Source organism: Lissotriton helveticus, chromosome 6, assembly GCF_964261635.1.
Source record: "Lissotriton helveticus chromosome 6, aLisHel1.1, whole genome shotgun sequence".
Lineage (NCBI taxonomy): Eukaryota > Metazoa > Chordata > Amphibia > Caudata > Salamandridae > Lissotriton > Lissotriton helveticus.
The window spans coordinates 379,231,087-379,255,723 of record NC_136067.1 but is presented as its reverse complement, the minus strand read 5'-3'; the positions used below and the strand labels follow the sequence as shown (position 1 = coordinate 379,255,723).

At 44.3% G+C, this 24,637-nt stretch overlaps 1 protein-coding gene across 3 annotated transcripts in view; it reads left to right on the top strand.

The window, feature by feature from the left end:
* Positions 1 to 13,823, top strand: part of GRHL1 (grainyhead like transcription factor 1) — an 89,751-nt gene extending 75,928 nt beyond the window's left edge. For all 3 annotated transcript variants that reach the window (XM_078647819.1, XM_078647818.1, XM_078647820.1), the window contains exons 15-16: positions 10,959 to 11,023; positions 13,560 to 13,823. In XM_078647819.1, coding sequence (XP_078503945.1) covers positions 10,959 to 11,023; positions 13,560 to 13,674 — 180 coding nt within the window. In that variant the 3' untranslated portion in view covers positions 13,675 to 13,823. The remainder of the gene's footprint in view (positions 1 to 10,958; positions 11,024 to 13,559) is intronic.
* Positions 13,824 to 24,637: the final 10,814 nt, after the last annotated feature.

Below are 24,637 nucleotides of genomic sequence, written 5' to 3'. Positions count from 1 at the left end.
CGGGGGACTCTTGATTGACATGTGAAGGGTTAAATGTTGTACGTACCCCACCCAGATTAACATAACATAACATGTGTATTTGTAAAGCACACATTCACCCAGACGGTATCTTGGCGCTGAATAACAGATGTTTTTTGTTACCCAACTCAATGGTACTCATTCCATCCACCTCAGAAGGATGAAAGGCTGAATGAACCTGCCAGGATTTTAATCTGTGACCATAAAGTCGAACACAGGCCCCTACAGTCTGTGCATTTGTCCACTGAGCCACCAGACCCGGCTTTAGTGCTTGTTACCAGCAGGTCCCACACACTGTACTGTAGCTGGTGCTGGATTCTCTTAAGCCTCTATGGGTGTTACTGTAGTAGTTCAAGCAGCAATGTTTTTAATGGTTCATTTAAAACCAAAGCAATTAAAAACAAGCCGGATAAGTGTACACCACCACACAACAATGCTGTCATTGTTTGCATGTATGAGCTCACTGTTCCTCTGGCAGCAGCTCTGTTTGAACAACAGCAACCACTGCTTTACTTCCAGCACATCCTGATATTATCTTTGGATTCGAACTTCTGTAAAGGGGAGGGTGGGGTCACCATTTGTATATCTGTGTTCAATCGTTTTCATGCACTTAGCGTCCTCCCTCTTTCACAGTTTATCCCCTCCCAAGATAGTTGACTGCCTGCTCGTGTCTGTTTTCCAAGACCTGCATTTGAGTCTCTTGACCAGTTTTACAGCTTTTATACAAATGCTGTGTTTGCCGTCAATGCTAACATTGCAACAGAGATGTTTCGTTTACATAGAGTTACTGACAAGAAATAGAGTTCAAAGCAATGCAAACAGCATCAGGATTGTTGTTTTAGGCGCCTGGGTTATGGTGTAGACACAACCACGTATTTCTGTCTACTTTGATTGTACTAGATCTCAATGGTTGTGTCATTGCACCTTTAGTGTTGAAATTGCTTTCATAACACTCTATAAGATAAGGTTTATTATCGCACAATTTGAGTGAAAATTATGATAGAACGGTAGGGAGCAACTTTATTGATAATCTAGACTTTGGAAATATATAGATGTTCTCCTATAATCACACCTTAGGCAGCGAGTTTCCAACACTTCCAACTTGAACAGCTAGGCCTGATACTGCAAGACTACACAGTCCTGTTTATGGACCAGAAGACGGACTCTATAAAGATTATCACAGGAATTTTTAGGACTCCGTTCTGCAAAGAAATGGTTTCTTTACATGGACAGCAGCCCAGAAATCCAAGTGCACTATGCGGCCATACTACCTGCAGACTTTTCACTATGCAAATGCCAATAACATAATACTAATGGGCATTTCCGCTTCATAAGTTAAACAAGCATTGTCAATAGGTCTAACTGTTTGTTAGGGGAGATGTTCGATAATAGATGTGCTAGCTAGTGTGTGTTCCCACAGCTGTCCTAGAAAGAAAATCCATTAATGAAGTGACATCAACAATACAGAAGCTGGGAACATGGCTGTTTTCTGAACAGGCTGCCTTAGCAGAGTTAGGCTGTAGTCTCAAAGATGTATCATGAAAAGAAGTCACAAGATGGAACATGTTGAAAGTAATGAACTTAACATGCATACCCAGTAAAATGTTACATCGTCAATACTTTTGACAAAGCGCCAATAATTTTGTTGCATCTTTAAGAATCCTGTGTGAGCGCATGTCTTTCATTTGTGACTATTAGCCCTTGCATTCTTTGGAGTGATTTCCCCTGTCTTTTTGCTTCTGATCTCCTGTTTTTGACTGTGTGCTGAACTTAGTTTTTGATGGTATTTAGGGCTCTAGGCACTTTACCACTGCTGACCAGGGCTAAAGTGCATGTGCTTTGTGACTAAAATGTAATTTTATGGTAAAATGACATTTGGTGTCTCCATGATTGGCGTATTTTATTTACTAATAATTCCCTAGTACAGTGCACTACATGTGCCCGGGGCCAGTAACTCAAATGCTACTGGTGGGCTGCAGCACGGATTGTGCCTCCCACCTGAGTAGCCCTTCAACCCTGTATCAGGCATGCAACTGCAGCGTCTGTGTGTGCAGTCTCAGGCTGCATGGCGACTTGGCAAGTCTACTTACTTGCCAGGCTCAAACCTTCCCTTTTATTACATGTAAGGCACCCCTAAGGTAGGCCCTCGCTAGCCCCATGGGTAGAGTGCAGTGTATTAAAAAAGTAGGACATGTACTTATGGGTCTTATATGTCTTTGTAGTGAACAACTGTTAAATTAGTTTTCACTACGGCAAGACCTATCTCTCCATAGGTTAGCATTGGAGCTGCCTTGTAACATCGTATAAGCGTATCTGCCAGTCGGGAGCAGATAGAAAATTGGAGTTTGGTGTATCTGGACTCACAATTTAAAAGCAATTCTTTTAGTAAAGTTGTTTTTTTATATTGCAGGTTTGAAAATGCCAATTTTAGAAAGTTGTCATTTTCTTATTTAACCATTTGGTGCCTCTGCCTGTCCCCTAGAATACACATGTGGGTTGGATGACAGTTGGGCTTTGGGAATTCATTCTAGACAGTCCCACACCGGGAGCTGAGGACTGCCCTGCACATCCTGATGACCCATCACCAGGCTGATGTCCCTTCCTAAGCTAAAGTGGTGGGATGAGCTGACACCTACAGCAGAATAGGGCTGTCCCTATCCTCTGACAAAGAAGCCGCCACCACATGTAGAGTGTCTGGAGCCGGGGCCAGGAAGGGTAGGTCCTTTCTTTGAAGGCGCCCTACTTTAAAGGCCAAAATAGGTATAAATACATGACCTCTGACACCATATACTTGGAACACTATGGCAGAGGACATTCTGCCAGGAAGAAAAGCTGTGGTGCTTTGCTGTGCTGGTCTGCTGCGTCTGTCCTGTGAATGAGAGAACTGGACTTTGCTGTCTACCTCCTGCTTTCTAGGGTTCTTCAATGGCTTGAATTGAGCTTGCCTTGTGTTGGAAGTCTTAGGGCCATCATGACTTCACCAGTAGCACTTGGGTTCCTCTTCAGGGAGTCCTACTTGCCAAGTGGTGCCAAATAGAGTTATTTGGCCCTTTGAAGTGAGTTCTGTGCTACAAGAAGAACTGACGCCAAGTAACTTTGGAACCAGCACCCATCTGTGAGTTTGACCCCATACCACTGCCTGCACCGAAGACATGCTCCCCATGCACACAGCAGCCACGACTTACAACGCAGGCTCCGATGCTGCCATAGCACCTCTGAAGAACCGCCACTGCAGAAGTCTCGAGTACTGCGCCACCGACGTCTGTGATGTACCGATCTGACACCGGTGCTGCAGCTGTGGCCCAGTGATTCGACCTCCATGTCGTATACCCCAAAAGCCTTGCGGTTTGACATCCGGCTTCATCATTGACCCCACACCGCAAAGAGGAATGAAGAGTCATCTCAGCAACTCAATTCCACCGTGATTCGCAATGTCCAGAGGCATAACTGACTCCCCTACTCTGCACCACTGCCAGGAACTGATTCCTCACTTGTTTCGGTGATGCCTCAACTCCTTCATGCAATGCATTGTCGAATGCTGACATGCCAACAATCTGCATAGTTGTATGGAACAGACACCGCACTTGCCTTCTCAATGCCTCACCTCCCCTTTGTCTTGCACCGTCTTTGATATCCGACATCTACAGGGTACTGTACCAGGGGCTGCATGACCCCCCAACGATGTTTTCACTCCCTGAGGCCAGACTGATTTTGTGGAGTTGTCACCGTCAAGCGCAACCAGTTATCCCCGATGGAACCATTGTGTTTTTAAAAGTCTTTCTTAATTTATGGAAAACTCATATTCTAATTTGTGTATGTTGGATTCTTTTTGTAGTTTTGGTCTGGTTTTACTCAGATAAAGGTTGGATATTTTTCTAAACTGGTGTGGAGTACTTAAGTGGCGTTTTCACTGTTTTACTGTGTACATCCGCAATTGCTTTACACATTGCCTCTGGGGATAAGCCTGACTGCTCTTGCCAAGCTTCATAGAGCTGAGCACAAGTTATTCTTAGCGTGTTCTTTACTTACCCTAACTAGAGTGAGGGTCCCTACTTGGACTGGGTGCGTATTCCTGCCAACGAGAGACTCCGGTCTCTAACAGTGACCAAAAAGAGGTGTAATTTGAACAACATGTTATAAGGACAATCCTATACATCAAACATTGGTAACTGGACCTGAGTTACTGCACATCTATCAAGAATAATGGGTTGTAGTAAAGAGCATAATGTCCATAAGCAAAATGTTCAAATGGTGCTGTCGTGCTAAGCACTGAGTCACCTTAGGTGCTGATCAACAAACCCCACAAGACGGGTGTGTTTATGATGTCCAAAGAAAAAACAAGCACTCAAGCACACAATTGTAAAGTAATTGAAAGTCCAACTCATATTGAGTGATGGGCCGTTGAAAATAAATAGATCCAGTCACCAGAAGTTCAATTCTTCTTTTACTTCTATATCTAGGAAGAAAAACTGATTTCCCTCACAAAAAAGGAGGCAAGGGTCATTGGCAAAGCACAAATAAATTGTGTTTACATCCCATGTCACCCATTTGTTGTTTTTTTTGGAACATTAAGTTTTCATAGAAACGTAACCAGTGGGATTATTGGTTATTCGTAATTTAATGGCATACAAAAGCAAACAGATAATAGGTGGTATTGTCCAAATTATAAAAAAAGTCAGTGAAATACATTATCATGATGAAAATAATCTATAGCTACGAAATAGAAGAATCAGGCATGTTGTGTTGAGGAAGGGACTTGAAGCTCGGCCCACTCCCCGCCCATATATTTCATTGGCTTTTGTCATTGTCCACTGTAAACTGTGGCTGTTCATTGGTCAATAGGCTTAGTAGTCTCTCCTTAGTACCGCCTTGTCTCATTTTATAACCTCTCATGGCAACACCCCTGGCTACGTGTGTTGTTACTCGGTAGGCTTTAATTACAGCCACCAAGCACTTTTTTCTCAGGATAGCTCGTTCCTAATTATTGTTTTTATTATTATAGCACGGGCGATGAATGCATTTGCAATGCTATATGTCTCACATTTGCGAGAGTTTAAGCTATTGGCATTGTAAATGACAATGCCTTTTATATATCTGCTTTAAAAACACTTCATAAATAAAATGCATTGACAATGTAATTTGACCAAACTCTGGTAAATGCGACACCTATTGCATTGCAAATGCTTGGTTTATGTAGTCTTCAATGCGTTTCAAGATCGATTTCGTAGTCTTAAATGTCTATCTGTCAAATTAGATGTTGTTTTATCTTCCATATTGTTGCCAGTTTGCCTAGTGACAACTAGGTGTCAGTGAAAGGCAGCAAACTGATCTTTGTTTGCAATGTTGCATTTGTAGTAGGACAAGCCACAATTCTACTAACAACGAAACCAACAAGCAGTGGCCATGCCAATTGGTCTCGGCATATTAATGAATTAGTGGTGTAGTTGCTATTATAAATATATTAATATACTGTGTTTAGTATCAGATGAATACGTTAGCTGGTTAGCAACGACTTCAAAAGTAGCAGAATAGTAATGCAGCAGTTTTACTAGTGAAGCAGTAAGCATGAGCAATAGAGTAGTGATAGCAGTTAAGTTACCAGGAGAGCAGTGATAAAAGTTAGCAAGAGAGCATTAATAGTAGTGTTAGTAAAACAGCAGTGATAGTAGTGTGAGGAGTACAACAGTAACAGAAGTGTGAGTAGGACAGCAGTAACATAAGTGCCAGGAATAGCAAACACAGCAGTAGGCACTCACAGCAGTATTAGCAGTAAACAGCATAGCAGTAACAGTAATAAAGGAGAAGAACATAATAGCAGCAGGAGAGCTGTAATAGGGGGGTGAGTAGCTTTGTGACAGCAGCATTAGTACATTAGTAGTGACAGTATAATTTGTAAAAAAGTAGTAAGAGCAGTAACATAACATTAGTGTTAGCAGTATGAGAAACAACAGAGTAATCAGAGCAGTGATTGCAGAGCTAGGAGGATAGCAGTGATAAACTCCAAACCAAACAGCAGGCACAAGATCAGCAGCGGTTCAACTCGATCAATAACGCACTTCCAACGCTGCTCAAAAAGTAGTTTTTGACGTATTTTACACTTTACCAAACACAGAACACGAGGAGAGGGTGTATGATATAAAGATATCATTGGGAAGTATTTAGTTTTTTAAATATAAATTGTCCTAAACATTAACAAAATATGATAGGACATTGCAATAGACTAAAAATAACTGGCAGCACTAGGACCCGAACCCATGCCTCCGGAGAGACAGGAGCCTTAATCCTGCAGCTTAGACCGCTAGGCCACTCTCCTTTCCTTCAGACCAATGTTTAATTCCAAAATACAGACTGCAAAAGGGAGCCACATTGGATAAGGTTGAAATAAGGTGTGCAAATATGCATTTTGCTGAAGTCTGCCTCTTTCCTTCTGCAGGAGCACTTCTAAAAGGGTCCTATATACAACTGCTTTTGACATTGAATGTGTACCTTTTGGGCCCTGTATTCATGTTCTTAATTCTCCATGCAAAAACTTTGATCGATTTCTGAACAGACAGCAACAAAACGTTTATGTAATCTATGTTGTTCCTGCTTATTTTTCACATACTTTACTTAATATTGCATCACTCGAGTGTTTGCTTTTTCTAGGAGGCTATGTTTACTTTTTTCAGGTTGTGTTTCTTTTTTAGGCAGCATATAACTGTTGCATATAACATAACGAGGATAGGAGGGTCTAAGGGAAGTTTTTTAAGACCTGCCCAGGTTAATATCCCCTAATGTCCAACATGAAAAACCAAATAAACCTGGGGGACTACTAAGGAGTAAGATGTATACCCTGAAACAATAAGACTTACACCTAATTATATGGTGCAAGGTAAACTACCTTAAAGTCTTGTGAGGAGTGCTCATAATCCAACACACATAACCACCAGCAATAGTAGGTGAGACCCAATGTCCAGAGATGGATTCCCATCAAAGTCTTGTTAATGATCAATATTATCATATGGTCATCCAAAGGTTGGGATGGTGTGTCTCTAGGTCATTGAGACAGTTTCCAAACCCACCATGAAAGACAGGGTTTCGACCCGCAATTACTCGTAGACCATGCGTATGACCATTGAATGGGAACATGTGCAGTGCAAAAAATAATATGAATGTAGTGATTAAAAGTAGAATAGAGAACAAACAGCGAAAACACTTTAATAGCGATTGGTCTCTTTCCGATTAAAACCAAGAACAGCGCAAAAAAGCAGTTCTAACAAATAGCTGCATAAGGGCCGACATGTTTCTGCCACACAGGGGACAATCTCCCAAGGCTTTATTCAGGGCCTCTGTTCTAAACAATTCTTGCCACTGCATGTGCGTGCTACATAAAAATAAACCATATATTAATCGTGAATAAATCAAACTATAAAGGATATTAATTACTATTCCTCCATGTCAAATGGTGTATTGTTCACCCATAGTGACCGGGGATAGGACCTCACCTCACCTGGACCAGGCTCAGGATAAAGGAGGCCACGCGCTCTCCGTCGTTGCCTCAGACTGGACCTAAGTCTAGGGGAGGCCTTTTTTCAGCATATAACTGTTGCCTAGTGCATAATTTGATCTAAGTTTCATCCAGGTGTTTCTATGGGACCACAATTAATTTGCGGCTGAAGGCTGTGCAAGTTTCTCTCAGTGCCTATCAGTAGGATAAAAAGGTGGCAGATTACGTGGTCATCCAATCCTTGGCCTCCCTGCGAAGGCACGGAGCAATGGTCACGTATGCCGGCTGCAGTTGCTGTTCACTGCAACTGTGTGGGCAGGGTGGCGATCTAAGCAAATGTTAGTGTTCAAGTTGAAGTCATATCCTTAATTATATATGCCCCGTTTCCTTTCATGGTTCCCATTTTTTTCATCCACTTATAGCAATGCAATAGGTCTCGCCTTTGGGACCTTATATGTATTTAGCTATGCAGCACATTAGCCTGGGGGCTGAAACATCTACTGCTGGGTCATAATCCCGCTCTCTCCATAGATCAAAACTTGAATACTTCTACGGAAATAAGTAGTTGTCAATCACTCTTGTGTGTACAACTCCTCTTTTGTAAGAGATGTTCCTGGCGCAACAGAAACATTCTCTGTAAGGACCTAAGCTGCTCCTTGAAGATAGGTTTGTGCTGTATTAAAAAGTAAATAAAGACATTTTAAAAAAAAGTACGTTGGTCACAAGGAAAACTGTGTACTGAGCGCCGTGGAGTTCTAGAGTGATGTACGAACTGAATACTAGCCTCACCCCAGCATACAGACTTCCTCGCACCTCACTGACAGCAGAGTAGCCTCTTTACTCACCCCTTCCTCTGCTGAGCAATTCACCCTCACCCCTCCCTGAGGCGGCCTTTAATCCTCATCCCTTCCTGTCCCAGGCTCTCCAGGCACTATTTACACGTGCAGTGCAGGTCGCACTCTTCCCCATGGCACATAAACAGATCTGTCGCACTCTTCCCCTGTGCACTTAAACAGATCTGTTAACAAGTGGCAGTACCAGGCTACCAGCAACCACCTGAGCCAGGGAGGTCTGTAAAGGAAGCCCCTTGAGAATTTAAAACATATTTCGTAAAAACTAAGACATGAGCACCTAATGTGAGCAGTGTTCTACCAGCACAGTAATGAAAGCCCTGCTCAATCTCAGTTTAGCTCATGGGACAGTGTTTCTTCCACCTCGCACAGAATCAGTGGGGATGGCTGTATGCAGTGCACATAGATAAAGTAAAATGGTTCGGATTTCTCCACGCACCCACATCTGCCCAAAAGATAAGTGAACTCAAGAGATAATATGTGTGTCTTCCACGGTAACCACATTGAACTGGAAGTGATAATGTGGTTCCCCAAAAAAGTATATGTAGCCTTAACTAGTCCACAAACGGTACCGGACCACAGAACATCCCAGCAGCCGTGAGGGCCCTTACAATGACACAGACGAGACGTCTAGTACCAAAATAACCCCCACTAGAAATGCCAGCATCATGTTAAACCTTATAGATGGGGCAGGCAAGAGGGTAGAGCCGTGGGCCAAGACAAAGACACAGTTCTCAAGAAGTGCTGACATAAAAACGTGACAGTTGCAGCAAGGGACCGTGAGACAAAGTTTAGGAGCATTTTTTACCACTCGTTACCTGGACGACGGTAAGATGTATGCAAGGCACAACCACTACAATAACAGCTCCAGATATGTACATCCGGATAGTCATAGTTGATGTTTGTACCTTGAAACCTGTTTGTTATGATGAGATCTTTAAAATACATCTGCACCCTGAAACACTTAGTGTGTCCGCGCTCTCAATCCCACCGAAAAGCCTGATGATCAAAACAAAAAGGTGGAATTGGGGTTACGCCTCTCCTGTCTCACCCAGCCCCTCTAATTTAGACCCTGTGGAAGAAGGTGCACAGCAAGCACGAGGATGTGCACAAATTAATGGCCAGTATCGATTTGATTTCAAAGCCACGTGTAAAACATCACATTCATTATCAGCAGGAGGATGTATTGTCTGGTGTCACGAAAAAGCTAGCACTGGCAGTAACAGTGCCTTAGGGAGCCCTCCCAGTGCACTCAACTCTGCACCAACAATGTGCAACGACCAGCTCTACTCACCAGACTGTGTTGCAGCGATCAGCAGCATGGAGCCCTGCTCTTTTTTCTGGAAGCCTGTGAGGCTCCGATCCCCCTCTGTGGCTTTGGTGCAAATGGGGAAACTTAGTCTTCCTCCTGCCGGTGTGCGGGACTCTCCTCTGTGCATGGGACCCCACCCACACTGAGAAGCGAGACGCCTGATTTCAGGTCTTTGCGACTAAGTTTCAGGAAGTGGGCGTGCCAGTGACTGCGCACTATTTTTAAAGAAGCTTTTGCAATGCAATATGACTCGCATTTACCCGAGATATATTGCATTACAAATGGCAGCTTGCACGTTTAAGAAAGCCCGGACAGGAGTGGGGGAGGGGGAGGGGGGGCGAAAAAATTGCGAACTGTGGGAGGGGACGGGAGGGGACACACAGGGAAGCAAATGCTGTTTGAGTAAAGGGGCTGATAGCCTCGGAAGGAGCAAAATGACTACATAGGCGTCAGGAGGCGGGACTAACAACCCAAACACCAATCAGAAAACTGAATTTATGAACAAAGCCAATCAAGCTTCCCCCACTATAGTGTATACAGCATCTCTCTGACGAGACAGCGCATGCGCTGCCTAGTCCGAGACCTAAAAAGCTCCTGTGAGCAGGTCAAACATTGAAAGTGAGAATTGCAACAAATAGGAGCAGGGCAACTGTAATTGATACGAAAGGCATCCAACCTAGATCAAGGATTGGCTATGTGGAGTATGGTATATGTGCTGTCTGCTGGTGCCTTCTATAGTGAGGCCACGAAAAAGGGCTTTTGTAGAAAGGAACACAAAAATGCTCTGACAGGAGTGTGCCATGATAGTAGAGATCTTCTATTGACATTCCCAGGTGACTACTTCGAATGTGGCAAGTTTTAAAATCTTTGACAGAGTGGATTGTACTCCCAGTTTTCTCTAGTATCCTACATTCTCTATTATTATTATTATTATTATTATTATTATAATAATAATAATAATAATAATAATAATAATTTTTAGTTTGAAGTAGGACCATCATACCAGGGTAGGTAGGTCTGTCTGTTATGCTGGCAGCCTACGAGTTTTAACAGCACTGTCCCTTAATCAATTTCCATTTCACAATGGCTCATACATTTATTATGATTAGATGGTAAGGAGCCAAAATATAACCAATTCTTTGCCTTGCACTTCCTTTCATGCTTTTTTCCATCATTTTCTAAGTTACATGGTCTGTGATCAGAAGTGTTTGTTACTATATAGAATTGTGATTTGATAGTCTGTACTATATGTACGACATCATTCTAAAATACTAATTCTTTTGCATCTTAGATTTCCGAAAAGTATGATGTCCCATCTGAGAAAATTGGAAAAATATTCAAGAAATGTAAAAAAGGGTGAGTAGTCAATTTATACAAATGGGTGCATGTACACCATAAATAATGTCATTTATTCAAGCAAGTTGTAAAAAAAAGTGTCCATTAAAATCTTCCAGTACAAAACTCAAATTTTTTTTAAACTTTATTTTTCCTTTTTACAAATACAAAAACAAATTGACATCGATGCAACTTATAGATGCATACCGTTGATACTATTAGTGGTACGTGGTACATGTGGTAGCATCGGGGTAAGAAAGGCACAATGGGGCTCGGTTCTTAAGCATATTACAGTGAAGAAGAAGTACGGGACATGCCACTGACTCTCAGGGTGTATTTTACTGGGATCGATCCTCTCGCTCCTCATCATGGTTAGGGCTGTCTTCTCTATCAAACCCACTCTCCCCTCTGTCAGTTGCATCTTGAGTGGAGGGCTGCCCTTCCGTCAACCCAGAAGTACACATTGCACGCCAAATCATTAGGTCCGCTTGTAGCTTCTCGTCCCTACGGGTGAGTTTTATATGAGCTTCTTCAGCTAGAGACCACTCTCGGACATCTTTGAGCCATATTAGCACTTCAGGGTCCCTCTGCCCCATCCAAGTTATAGCTACCCTACGCCTAACTAGCAGTAGTATTCATTGTAGGAGCCTATATGGGAGTTACCTTTTCTTGGGCTTCGGAACAGATACAAGTAGACAACTTAAGGGTTCTGGCTTCACCTGAAGGCCCGTGGCCGCAGCAATCCTGCCCACCCCCCCCACACAAAACTGCCTGACCACCCAACATTCCCAGGCCAAGTGTAAAAAGCCCACTTTCTCCGTGCTACATCTCGGGCATCTATCCCCCCTGTCACATGAAATGTGTTTTAAGGGTACCGGAGTTAGGTAGGTGCGATGCAAGAAGTTAAAGTGCGTTGGTTTAAATCTGGCATTACAGGAGACGGTGCGTGTGAGGGAGCCTATGTGTGCCCATTGTTTCCCATCCAGTTGAACAGTGAGATACCTCTCCCAGGCAGCCCTGGATGGCGGCACCAGGGGGCATAATGCTGTTTCATAGCTTTATAGAGGAGAGAGACTTCTTTGCGACCGGTACCACACATGAGCAGGACATCTAGAGTTTGTGTCGGAGGTGGAATGTCCAGGTACTGCAGCCATGTAATCTTCACCACCTCCTGGAGTCCCCGTTCGTGTAGGAATTGGCCCTGCCTGAGGCCAAAGTTCTCTTCTGCCTGTTCATAAGTGATACATGTCTCGGTGGGAAAAAGGTCGGCAAGAACTTCGCAGCCACCCTCCCACCAGGGTTGAAGGACATGTACCTTCCCATGTCTATAATGGGTGCCAGTATCCTGTTCGAAAGCTCCCAGTGAAAAGGCGATTTCCGTAAGACTTTCTTGGCAAACTGCTGTCATATGCTGGTCGTATGTCTCACTATATAGGGAAGAGTTGTCTCTGACCCCCTGCCCTGCATCAGTGCTTTCTGCAGTGTCTGGTGGTCCACCCTGTCGGAGAGAAGGCGTTTCTCCCAGTTGTCCGCGTCTGTCAGCCAACGTGCCGCAGGCTGTAATTGGGTCTCTTAATGATATAGATCAAAGCGTGGAGCTTCCAGGCCGCACTCCTCATAGCTGCGTATAATAGTGTTGAGAGCTACCCTACTGCGCCGCCCCGCCCAGTGCAGGGATGTGAGGAGCATGTTCAGGGTTTTGAAAACGCGCGTCGGTAATGGGCATAGTGAGTTCTGTAGGACATAGAGTGTCCTAGGAAGCCTCACCATCTTAGAGATGGCCAGCCTACCCATCAATGACAGTGGAAGGGTGTTCCAAAATGTCACCGACTGCTGCAGAGACGTGGTTATACGGTCTATGTTCCTGGCCAGCGCCTGTGCATCCATCTGGGCCACATGCATCCCCAGGTAATGGAAACCCAGCCTTTCCCAGCGCAGCCCCAGGTCCTGGAGTTTCCCCAGCGGTACCAAAGCCAGTCCTGCTAATGGAAAGATCAGGGACTTTCCGCAATTGAGTCACAATCCTGAGACCTCTCCAAACCTATTCAATTGGAACAGCAGTACAGGTAGTGTGTCCCGGGGAGAGACCAAATAAAACAGGGGATCGTCGGCATATAGGGTGATTATATGACTCGTGTTACCCACTCTAATTCATTTCCGCCCTGACTCGGACTGCAAATGGCTCTATGGCCAGGGCGAACAGTAGAGGCATGTAGTCCATATTACACCCTCATTGCCAAAATAGAGAAGGCGAATACCCAAAAGGAGAGGTATTCCTTAGGGGTCCCTCTAGCCACACGCCTAAGGAATTGGCATTATCCATTAATTTCATTTTTGTTCATTACTGAGGTATAAATACACAACCCCTCCCTATGTCCTGCAGATGCCTCCTTCACCTCTGCAGTCTGGAGTAGCATTTTGCCCATGCGACATCAAACAATAAGCAAGTGAAACTAAATTGTTGTCTTTAGCAATGCTTAGCTATTGAAGCCAAAGTAGAAAAGTTGTGAATTATTGAGTAAATCTGGATATTTAATGCATGTCGGTCTTTTCCTAGGATCCTTGTGAACATGGACGACAATATTGTGAAGCATTACTCCAATGAAGACACCTTCCAGCTACAGATTGAAGAGACAGGGGGGTCCTTTAAGCTGACACTCACCGAGATATAAGGTTGAGGCGAGACTCTAGTAGAACAGCCAGTTGGCTTCTTGGTGATATAATGTTCACTGCACCAGGCACGCTGGGCCTACCCCAACGGAACCAATCTCTTAACTGTGAACCTGGGAGGAGCCCTGCAGCATCTTCAGACATAACTCATCTCAGTCAAAGTAAAGTAGTTCAACGAAATACTGGGGGATAAGAAACGCGAAGCCGGATTCCATCTTCAGCGACAGAAGGAAAAGCATATTCCGCTGTAGGCGAATCTATGATATTGCAGAACAGGAACTTGCAATTTCAGGGTTTTTTTGTTCAGTGCATCGACTAGTTAACGGCTTTTTGTTTGTGTGCCATGCTCTCACTTCTTTGTATTGTTTACTGGCTGGGGCAATGTTAAAGGCATGGATTCTAAACCTTCTCATTAGCTCACCTTGAAGTGCAAAACTGCCTAATGTATGAAGAACGTGAACACTACACTGTAATATGTGACATTAAGCTGCATTGTATATAAGGGGAAAGACTGTAAATGTGTACATACTCAAGCCAGTGTCACGCATATAATATATATCTATATATAATTTTTTTTGCCTGTATATACTGTAAAGCACATCTTAACACACCGAGCAGTACGTGTATTTAAATACAATTAGCGACCTGAACAAATCCCAAATGTGCACGAGCAACGATTGTGTACTTTTAGTCACAAATTAGCTACATACAGCCCACCAATAGGTCTATGTGTATGGCCCCTAGATAAAACCAGGATCAGCAGTTTTTTCTGTCAATCTAGGAATAGAGGAACTTGAACACTGCAAAGTTCCCTGTTGAAGGACTCGCCTTGTATGGTCATTTATCAGAATTGCACTTTTAGTCGGTGTTAGCCCAAACTTTAGGGAAAGAAAACTGAAGGGAGAGGCCTATTGTAAGTAAATAGGTGAATTACGATTCCTTCTTCATTTGGCAATATAACATTTGTATCTATTTATATGTTATACAAAATCGTCTATTTTCCTAACAAATGTGGTTAAAGGGTGGATGGAGACCAAGATCCATAAGGGTTTATACTATTTATATATATATTGGATGTGCAAACCAATCTAAATATTCTGATTTATCAGGAAACTGTAACTATGGAGAGGGATCTTTTACATATTTTTGTACATATAGTATATATTTATATATATTTTTGCTTTATCATAATTATTGTTATGGACTTTTATTACAGAACGTTAACGGGTATGTTTAGATTCAGGGAAATGGAATTGATCGTTTGTACGAATACAATTTTTAATGCTGTTATTTCTTGTGGTACTGGAATGTGGCATAGTGGCTATAATAATGTGATCTACCTCTCAGGTCAAAAAATGCTAAGGGGAACGCCTCAGAAATTGAGAGATTATCACAAGACTATGACCAGAATGTATTGGGGTTTTTAAACTACATCATTGAAGCTGTTCATTATGCCAAAGCGATAAAATTTTATATTTCAGTTTCTAAGTATATCTCTTGTGTCTCTTTTTATCTCTTAAAGCTGCAATGAGCAATTTATGAACTGCGTTTTATATCATGTCTCGAATTCATGCATTATTACCACCTGTTGTATCATTTATATTTTAGAAGGAGTATATTTGTTTAGAAAATAAACATTAGCCATCACAAACTTCATGTCACTCCCCCGCAACCCTCAGTAAAGGGTATTCCAGAATCGAGGCACAGGCTAAACATGAGTTGTAGAATGGACAAAATAGCCTTTGACTAGGGGAAGCTTACTGGATAAATGCAAGGGAGCCTGCGTTGTTGGCAGGATTGTTTTTGTGCAGGACGGGACACCTCCCTGCACAAAAACAATCCTCTTATGCTTTTTCCTCTTTCTATATGTGCTGTAGAATGCAGCACATGTGGAAAGAGGATACAACGAGGAGAAATTAACCTATTTCTCCTCATTACGCCTTTTCTGGGAAGGTGTAGCATTTTGACGCTTTGTGGGAAATGATTATTTTTCGTAGTTTATGTCCCATCATACACCCTTTCAGCCACGTCCCCGGGCCCACCATGCCGGAACACGAGCACACGAGCACACGAGCACAAACCGATCACGCGCTCACAAAGTTGCACACGCACTCTCCTTCCCCAAAAAATTCAAACGTACATCCTTATGGTCAAAGCAATTCCGAGAACCAGCTGCCTCACTCGAATCGTGCATTTCTGTGGTCAATCCGATGCCGAGAACAAGACCCCCCCATTCGTAACCATTTCCCTATAATCGGGCCGATTCTGAGAAATGGGCCCCTTTCTGTTAAACCACGACAACCAATTCCGAGAAGAAGAGCCCCCGAATGCTGAAACACGACAAACAGACATCCTGTCACGACCACCTTTCCCTTATCTAAGGAACCAGCCTAGTGTTATTTCTCCACACCTTTGCCTCTCTTGTGCTTCCTCATTCTAAATCATGACTCAGCCTTATCTCCTCTGCCATGTTTCTACTTTTTCATGACGCTGCCTCCTTTTATGGTCATGACTTCTGTCTTATGCAACATGTGATCCGGGCCTACGTGACTTCTGTTTTACTGTTTTACTTCAACATATGATCCGGGCATGCATTGAAGGGAAGCTCCTTCCTCTTTTCTTGTTATAAATACTGTGTGTTCAGATAATAAAGTTAGAGATTCTTCCGATCCTCCTCAGGTGACGGAGCTCTCCCTTAACTCGAGTTACTGAATAAAGACCCTGAATTCGAACCACCACGGACTCTGCCCTTCATACTTGACTTTATTGATATAGAAATTATGATCAAGGTAAATTACTAAAATATTTACCACAGCTTTCCCAGGTTTACTATTGTTAGTAAATCTGGGAATGCACCAAAAACGCCTTCCCAGGGGAGAGTAACATATGGCAGCAACTTGCGCTGCCTTGCATTACTCCAGATATACAATTTCATGCAGAGATACGTAATGTGGCTCTGCGTGGCATACTAAATATCACTCAGGGGCTTGCATTGTCCTAGGTCACTTTGACTGATGCAAGGGCAATGCAAGTCCTTAGTAAATCTGTGCCGGGGTTTCCAGCAGACCCTTTCCTCGTTCAGCTCCTACTAAAAAAAGAGAACTATTTCCTGCCTTTCCAGTTCAATAGATCAATTAAACCGCCCGCCCCCGGGTTTGCCCCTGCCCGGGATCTATGAGCCACAGGCTTCACCTGAGTTTGGTTCCTTTTGCGGCAGCCATCAGAGCATTTTCAAGAAGTTTGAAAGAAAGTGCTGCTATTTTGTCTCTATAGGAAGTGGTGTGTGGGTGACCATGATGATGAATACCCACCTAAAGTTCAACACCATAAAGAAAGTGATCATAACCTGCGGATAATGTAAAAAATACCAGCCTAACTCCATGTGGCCCAAGGATCTTGAGGCCCTTCCAACACCATCAGGAGAAGGCAGTAAACTAGGAGGAACTATGGATTCAGACCCATCCACGATACTGTGTCGACATCATTACAAAGACTGCCTTCTACACAACAAAAGCACTGGGCCACATCTTCTCACACTTTGCATGCCAACACAAAATTACAAGCAACCCTCACACGCATAGGGGCATAAGCTAAGAAAGGCTAACGACACGCTTTGTCACTTAAGAAATGCAGGTTTGCACCATATTTCTGATAAATATGGTGCAGCCCTGCTTCTCCCTATGCGCTAGCGCTAAATTAAAGCTGTACTGGGGTGAATGTATGACATTGTTCTGCATTTGTCCATCAATTGTTGTTTTTGCATTAGGGCCCATGCAGGCACCCTTGCACCATAGTGCTAGGGTGCCTGTGTTGAGGGAAAGAGTGTTTATGTGCAGGAAGGTCTCCCTTCCTGCACATAAACAATCTTTAAATGCCATTTTGTAACTTCTATGTGAGCTGCTTAATGCAGCTCACATAGAAGTTGCAAAATGGCATTTTTTTTAAATGATTGTTTATGTGCAGGATGGAGGACCTTCCTTCACATAAACAATCATTGGTGTTTTGCTGTTTCCATGTGTGCTGCCCAAGGAAGCACACATGGAAACCGCAAAAACTAGGCAAAATAATGCATTTCTCCTTGGTTTGCCTTTTTACCAGGTTTTCCCTGGTCTTAATGTTGGTACTGCCTCATATTTACGCTGCTCTTGTAAATAGGGGGCACCCAATGGGTGTTTGGGTGGAACGCCCACCACAACACCCATTGCCCGCCCCTTTAACGCTAAGTGTAATGTGAAAGGGGGCCTTACTAACAAGGCAGTGTTAAGCAAGGTTAAGAGGCTTAATGCTTCCTTGAAAATAAGGCAAAGCTGGAGACTGTGTTTCCAGCTTGCACTATGTGTTAATATACCACCTTTTTTTAGTTTGAAAAACGGGGACCCCTATATATCTAATAGACTCGCTATACATAGGGAAAAGAATACTGTAGGTAAAGGTCTATAGCTAAGTCAGTCAAACAATTGACATAAGCAATACTAGGTCTAAAACAAATGTGTACCACCCCACCAGATTAGCAGAAATTATCACCCATAAACCAAATTTGTGAAACCCAAATATTCAGAATTCATTTTATTTATTAATGATATTTTAAATTTTTGCTTTGTTTTGTATCTCTATTTAGACTGCATAGTATATATTATGATTCAAAGTTAATATAAAAAAATAGTATTAATTTAAACATTCATTGTACAGAGAATAAAAAACAGTACAGACAAAACACAGACAAGAGTTGATGGAGGCAAAGCAGTAGATTGGAACTACGTGCATTTCGGCGTTATGGCCTTCATCAGGTCACCGTCTTATTGCACTGAAAACTAAATGAATCATGACATAGCTGTTAATATACCGTGAGGGGAACATATATTTACTTTACATTCATAAGGGCCTAGAACAGCTTACTAATACAAGACCAAGAACAGTGTTTTTGACCACAAATATAAAATCTTTATGTGTATAATATCACCTTTGCAGAAGAAATCCATAGGAGAAACTGCTGTCTCGGTTCAAGTAGGGGCTTCAGAAATGTTCGTAAGTGTGTGAAATTCACAAAACAATTGCGCAAAATTATATGTAATCCCTTGAAATGCATCTCCTTGCTGCTCGTGCAAATAATTGATGCAAAGATGCATTTTGCAAAAAGACTGTGCAAACAACATGTGTGTGGCCATTATGATCAGGAAGTGGCACTCTGACTTTAGCTAGCTCTCTCCTAGCACTGTTCCCTAGCTCACCCATCTCATTTCATCCCACTCCTGCTCATCACACCCATTAGTTCACTTTTTTGCTCCCTTTATGTGCTCGCTCACTTTTATTTTTCATTTTCCCCACTATCCATCTGATTTTTGTTTTGTTACACACTCTACATCCCCACAGCAATGGGAGAGGCAGATAGAGTGCCACAGGAGTCAGCGGCAGCTGAAACACCCAGTACGCAGCATTTTTTCAGAGGAGTTGACTGTGCTTGTGTTTTCTGTGCAGCACCACCTGCCTCTCATGTTGACAGCAATCTGCAGGGTTCGTGGACGCTGTTCTGCTGGAGAACATGGTGCAGCATGGATCGCCACATCAGGGTCTTTCGCAATCTGCTCGGCGTTCAGGTGGTGGAGACATTTAAGAAATATTTAAAATTGTTTATATTTATGACTTTGCAGGAGGCATTATTTACAGGTACGTCCAAGTGATTGCTGGTTAATTATATCTATACGTTTGTAGCATGTGTGGCCTTTTACATACATGCTCTGCTTACTTCTGCCATCTAGTGTTGGGCTGGGATTTTTGCATGTTGTTTAGGTCTCGCCTAGGCCTCGCGCATGCGCCGCACTTGGAAAAGACCTTTAGGAATCGGTCTGCACTTTTCAGCAGCTTGTGCATGCCAGGCATCCACCTTGCAGGAGCGAGCAGTGGCGCGCAGGGTGCCATTGGTTGTGGAGGATCATGTTTCACTTTTTCATCAGAGTCACCCTGCTGCTGGCATGGCAGAGCCCCTCCTGGCTGGCACCATCGTCTTGTTCCTGCTGTCAGCCTTATTTCCTTGAGCTTGTTTGATACGGGGTAAGGAGAGAAAGGAACATACTTTCAGGGTGGGAGCTTTGAGAACTCTCTGCAGTGTGACTACAGTAAAACGGGCTGGTCACGGGAAGATCCTTTAGTGTCCTGTTTTCAGGCGCAGAAACGTCCTCTTCATTGGCATTTATTAGAGCAGTTTAAAGGCTCTCACACGCTTCAAGTGCAGATTTACCTTTTTTAGTCTAAAAGTCAGTAAAGAGGTAGTGTTTTTTCAAAAGCGGTAACATGAGGAAATTGTCTATGTAAATGCTTTGCCTGGTCTCTGCAGCTTTCTATGTGTCCGGACCGCCTGCTTAAATGGCTTTCCTGGTTCATCGCTCTGACACTTGCTCACTGCAACTCTTCCACTCACTAGTAAGACTGAAGCTCGCTTGCTCGCCAATTGGATCACTCGGAACACACGCTGTACATGTTGCCTTTCTTACTCGGCTGACTGGTTCTTTTAAACTTGCATTGTTCTATCAGCTTGAAAGTGCAAATGCTCCAATACGGAAAACGTAAACCTATCACACACAATAATCCCTAAGGAAATATGGCAAATGCAGAGGGGGAGATAGCGCGGAATCGCCATTACAAATGAATCACTGAATTTTTAACCACACCCACCTTCAGCATCTTATTCGAATAATGTTTCAAACTGACGGAGGACGTGTGATAATGTAATTTTGAACAAAAGTGAATTTTAGTGACTTGCATTTTTTCTAAGCTGGAGAGGCAAGAAGACGAAATGTCTTGCCACTGCTCGGCTCACTGCCTGTGCTAAAATCGTCGTGGGCTTTAGATAGAGCTCGGTGAATTGCTTTGTGAACAACTGAGTAGAAATGCTCGTTTTCTTTCTAATGAGCTTTCACGCGCGCGCTTGTTCTGAGTTTCCGCTCTCTCTGCATTCCGTCAGCACAGCTGCGGGATGAAAGTGTCCCAGAGTGGCACGTGCGCTCCTCGCTGAATAAATAACAATATTAAGGTGTGTGTTTGAAAGCGGAGTGACAGAAGAAAGTTCTGTGGGCACCTCAGGGGTTATACTGTAATACGCTGTGATTTATTCTACCATTATTTGCATGCAGCAATTCTAGATACTGCAGCGGCAGGCCATGCATTTACCTCCATGGGTAAAGAAAAAGCTACCTGGGGGTATTATAGGCAGTCTTAACACGGAAGCTGAACTGGGATCGCATCATCGCAAGTAAGAACTCCAAAACCTATTCTGCAATGAATGGTCACGTGGCTTGCTCACTGGCAGCCGCGAATTACTTAACGTTAAAAAATCCCAATACAGGACTGCGGGGTGCCTGTCATCTTTGCAAGGTGTCACTTCAAGCACAGTGTGTCCCCAGCATCCACTGCTCCTTTCGGATCAGGAGAGGAACCTAACTCCTGAGGCGGAAGCCGGGAGAAACGCTGCTAAAAATGTTTAATATTTTGTTGTAATATTGTGTTTTTACTCACTACTTTGTTCTCCCTGGCCAAAGAAACATTGGTAGTTCACGATCCGGGCATCCCCGCGCAGGGGAGCTTAGAGCTGTCGCGGGTCACATTTCTTCTTGCCGCCATTTCCCCAGGCCACGCCCACTATCGCCAGGCCACGCCCCCCCCCGCACTGAGGTACTTAAGACGCGCTGATCACGAGCGCTTTCAGAGGAACCTAACTCCTGAGGCGGAAGCCGGGAGAAACGCTGCTAAATTTTTTAAATATTTTGTTGTAATATTGTGTTTTTACTCACTACTTTGTTCCTCCTGGCCAAAGAAACATTGGTAGTTCACGATCCGGGCATCCCCGCGCAGCGGAGCTTAGCGCTGTCGTGGGTCATATTTCTTCTTGCCGCCATTTTCCCGGCCACGCCCAGGCCACACCCACTATCGCCAGGCCACGCCCCCCCGCACTGAGGTACTTAAGACGCGCTGATCAAGAGCGCTTTCAGAGGAACCTAACTCCTGAGGCGGAAGCCGGGAGAAACGCTGCTAAAATTTTTTAATATTTTGTTGTAATATTGTGTTTTTACTCACTACTTTGTTCTCCCTGGCCAAAGAAACATTGGTAGTTCACGATCTGGGCATCCCCTAGCAGGGGAGCTTAGCGCTGTCGCGGGTCACATTTCTTCTTTCTGCCATTTCCCCGGGCCACGCCCAGGCCACGCCCACTATCGCCAGGCCACGCCCCCTCTCCTCTTATAACTATGTGCATTTCCAGGACGCCCAGCGGACGAGCGCAGCGGGCGCGCCCTCTGCGCGCCGAAGGCGCGCCTAAGGCAAGCCCGTCTGCGCCCGTCCGCGCCAGGGCGGGCCTAGGGTCTAGGCAGAATGAAGAAAACTACAGCTATACTTCCATGGAACTCCGCTCCCTACAACACTCTCGCCTCCCCAGCCTGGATTCTGCCACTTGCTCCTGTCTAACGGCCAATAACATATATCGTCCCCAGTTAGGCCAGGTCTCCTCTGATAAAATTCCCCATTGCTTTTACCCTACTAGCAATACTCCGAGGCCTAATGAACTTACTCTCCGCTGCCTATACTTAAACACACGGTCTATGGTAAAACACCAACTAGATATTTTCTTACTTCTCAACTCGGATAGACCGTACATGTTACTCATTACCGAAACCTGGCTTACCCAAGACTCCCTACCGGATGTCCTTGCAGCCCTCCCGGCAGACTATTATATACTATCAGTGAACAGGGAACCAGGAAAGCATGGGGGTGGCGTCGTCGCCATCATCCACAAAGATCATAAGTTCACCACATTACCTTCCTTGGATCTACCAGACACCGAAAACCTCGTAATTAAATCCGACACAGACAAGGGAACTATGGTACTGGTACTGGTACTGATCTATCGACCACCTAAGGTCATGCCCACCTTCCCGGTCTCCCTGAGCGAGCAAATGGCTGGCTTAGTCGTCAACTACGACAAGGTGTTGCTGTTCGGGACTTAAACTATTGGTTCAAGGACCCAGCAGCAGGGCCTCAGGCCATTGAACTCTCGGAGCTCCTCCTCCATCTGAACTTTGTCCAATTAGTCCTGACCCCTACTCACGAAAAGGGACATATTCTGGACCAGATCTGGTCTCACAATGTCCCGCTGTCTATCCCGACGGCTACCCCTTGCATATGGTCTGATCACCATCTACTGCAATTCTCCTATACTCTTCACGGCCATATAAAGGCCCCCATCTCTGCAGGAGGGGTAGTAAGGAAATGGAGATCATTAAACAATCATGATTTCCTGTCCTCCTTGGCTAATTCTATTCCAGCACCCACCCCAGACATTAATCTTATGGAAAAAGATCTTACTGACTGTCTCTTGGCAGCCTGTAACGAGCATGTCCCACTCTCCAAATTCTCTCTTGCCCATCGCATGGATGTCCATAGGTGGTTCACGGCGGATTTAAAAAAACAAAAACTAGAATTGCGTCAATCCGAGAGAAAATGGAGACACGGGTACTCAGATGAGAACAGAATATCATATACGATTGCCCGTAGGAATTATAAGAACTCCATTCTATCTGCTAAGGCAGCATTCTTCTCTGACAAAATTGTCAACGCACAAAATAAATCTAGAGAAATCTTCAGGGTTGTGAATGATCTCTGTAATGATGCTAGAACCTCCCCCTCCCAAGCCCCCACGCAAAAGCTGTGTAATCAGCTCAATAATTTCTTCAAGGACAAGATAGCCATCATAAAAGAAAGCATCCCGAAAAATCCTAGCACGGCGGTTATTGGGGACATCTGCAGAAACCCGTCCGAATTTGAGGCTTTCCCTCCGATAGACCAATTAAGGTTAGCGGAACTGATGAACCGTGTGAAGTCCGGTTCACCTAATGTTTGCTGCCCCCCGCATGTACTGAGGGAAGTTTGCGCAGCACTCCCGCTCGGCATACTTCCCCTTTTGAATGAGTCCCTAGCTCAGGGAATAGTCCCCATCTCGTTTAAAAATGCAACGCTGGTCCCATTAATTAAAAAACCTGGTGCCGATCCCTCGAATCTCTCGCACTACCGGCCTATATCCCTCCTCCCTTTTGGAGCTAAGATCCTGGAAGCCCATGTGGCCAGCTGTATCTCCAACTTTATTGAAACTTCGGATTATCTGGAGCCTAACCAAGCCGGTTTTCGCCAGGTGCACTCAACCGAGGCAGTGATCCTCGCAGTCCTGGACACAATGAGGTCACATTCCGACAGGAGTATACATCAGGCCTTGGTGCTCCTGGACCTGTCGGCAGCGTTCGACACGGTGGACCATACCATCTTATTACACCGTGTCGAACAAGCTGGCCTGCGAGGCTCGGCCCTAGGCTGGGTGCAGTCTTTCCTGAGCAACCGGTCCCAGGCAGTTAAGCTCGGGAACTTCCTAGCGCCCAAACTATCCACCACCTGCGGCGTCCCGCAAGGTTCGTCATTGTCTCCCCTCCTGTTTAATTTATATCTTAAACCCCTATTACACTCTTTAAAAAACAGGAGGGTTACAATTTATAACTATGCAGACGACCTGCAGCTAATTTTCCCACTGGACTCAGCTGACTCCGCTGTGGAATTTCAGGCCACGATGCTGCATATTCAACGGTGGATGGAGTTGAACCACTTAAAACTCAACCCCGGGAAGACCGAGCTTGTACTCCCGGGTAAAAGCTCGATTAGCTGGGGCCCTCATTTCTGGCCATCAACAATGGGATCTCCTCCCTCTCCCTCTCCTTCGGTGAAAAGCCTCGGGATCACCATCAACTCCGATCTCTCCCTGAAAAGTCAGGTGGGAACGGTGATCTCGTCCAGCTTCCTTCAGTTACGCAAAATTAGGAAAATTGCCCACTTACTCACGCACCCTACCCTCATTCTGGTGGTTCTCGCCCTGGTCCTCTCCCAATTAGACTTCTCCAACTCTATCTATTTAGGCCTTCCCCTGTTTTTATCTAA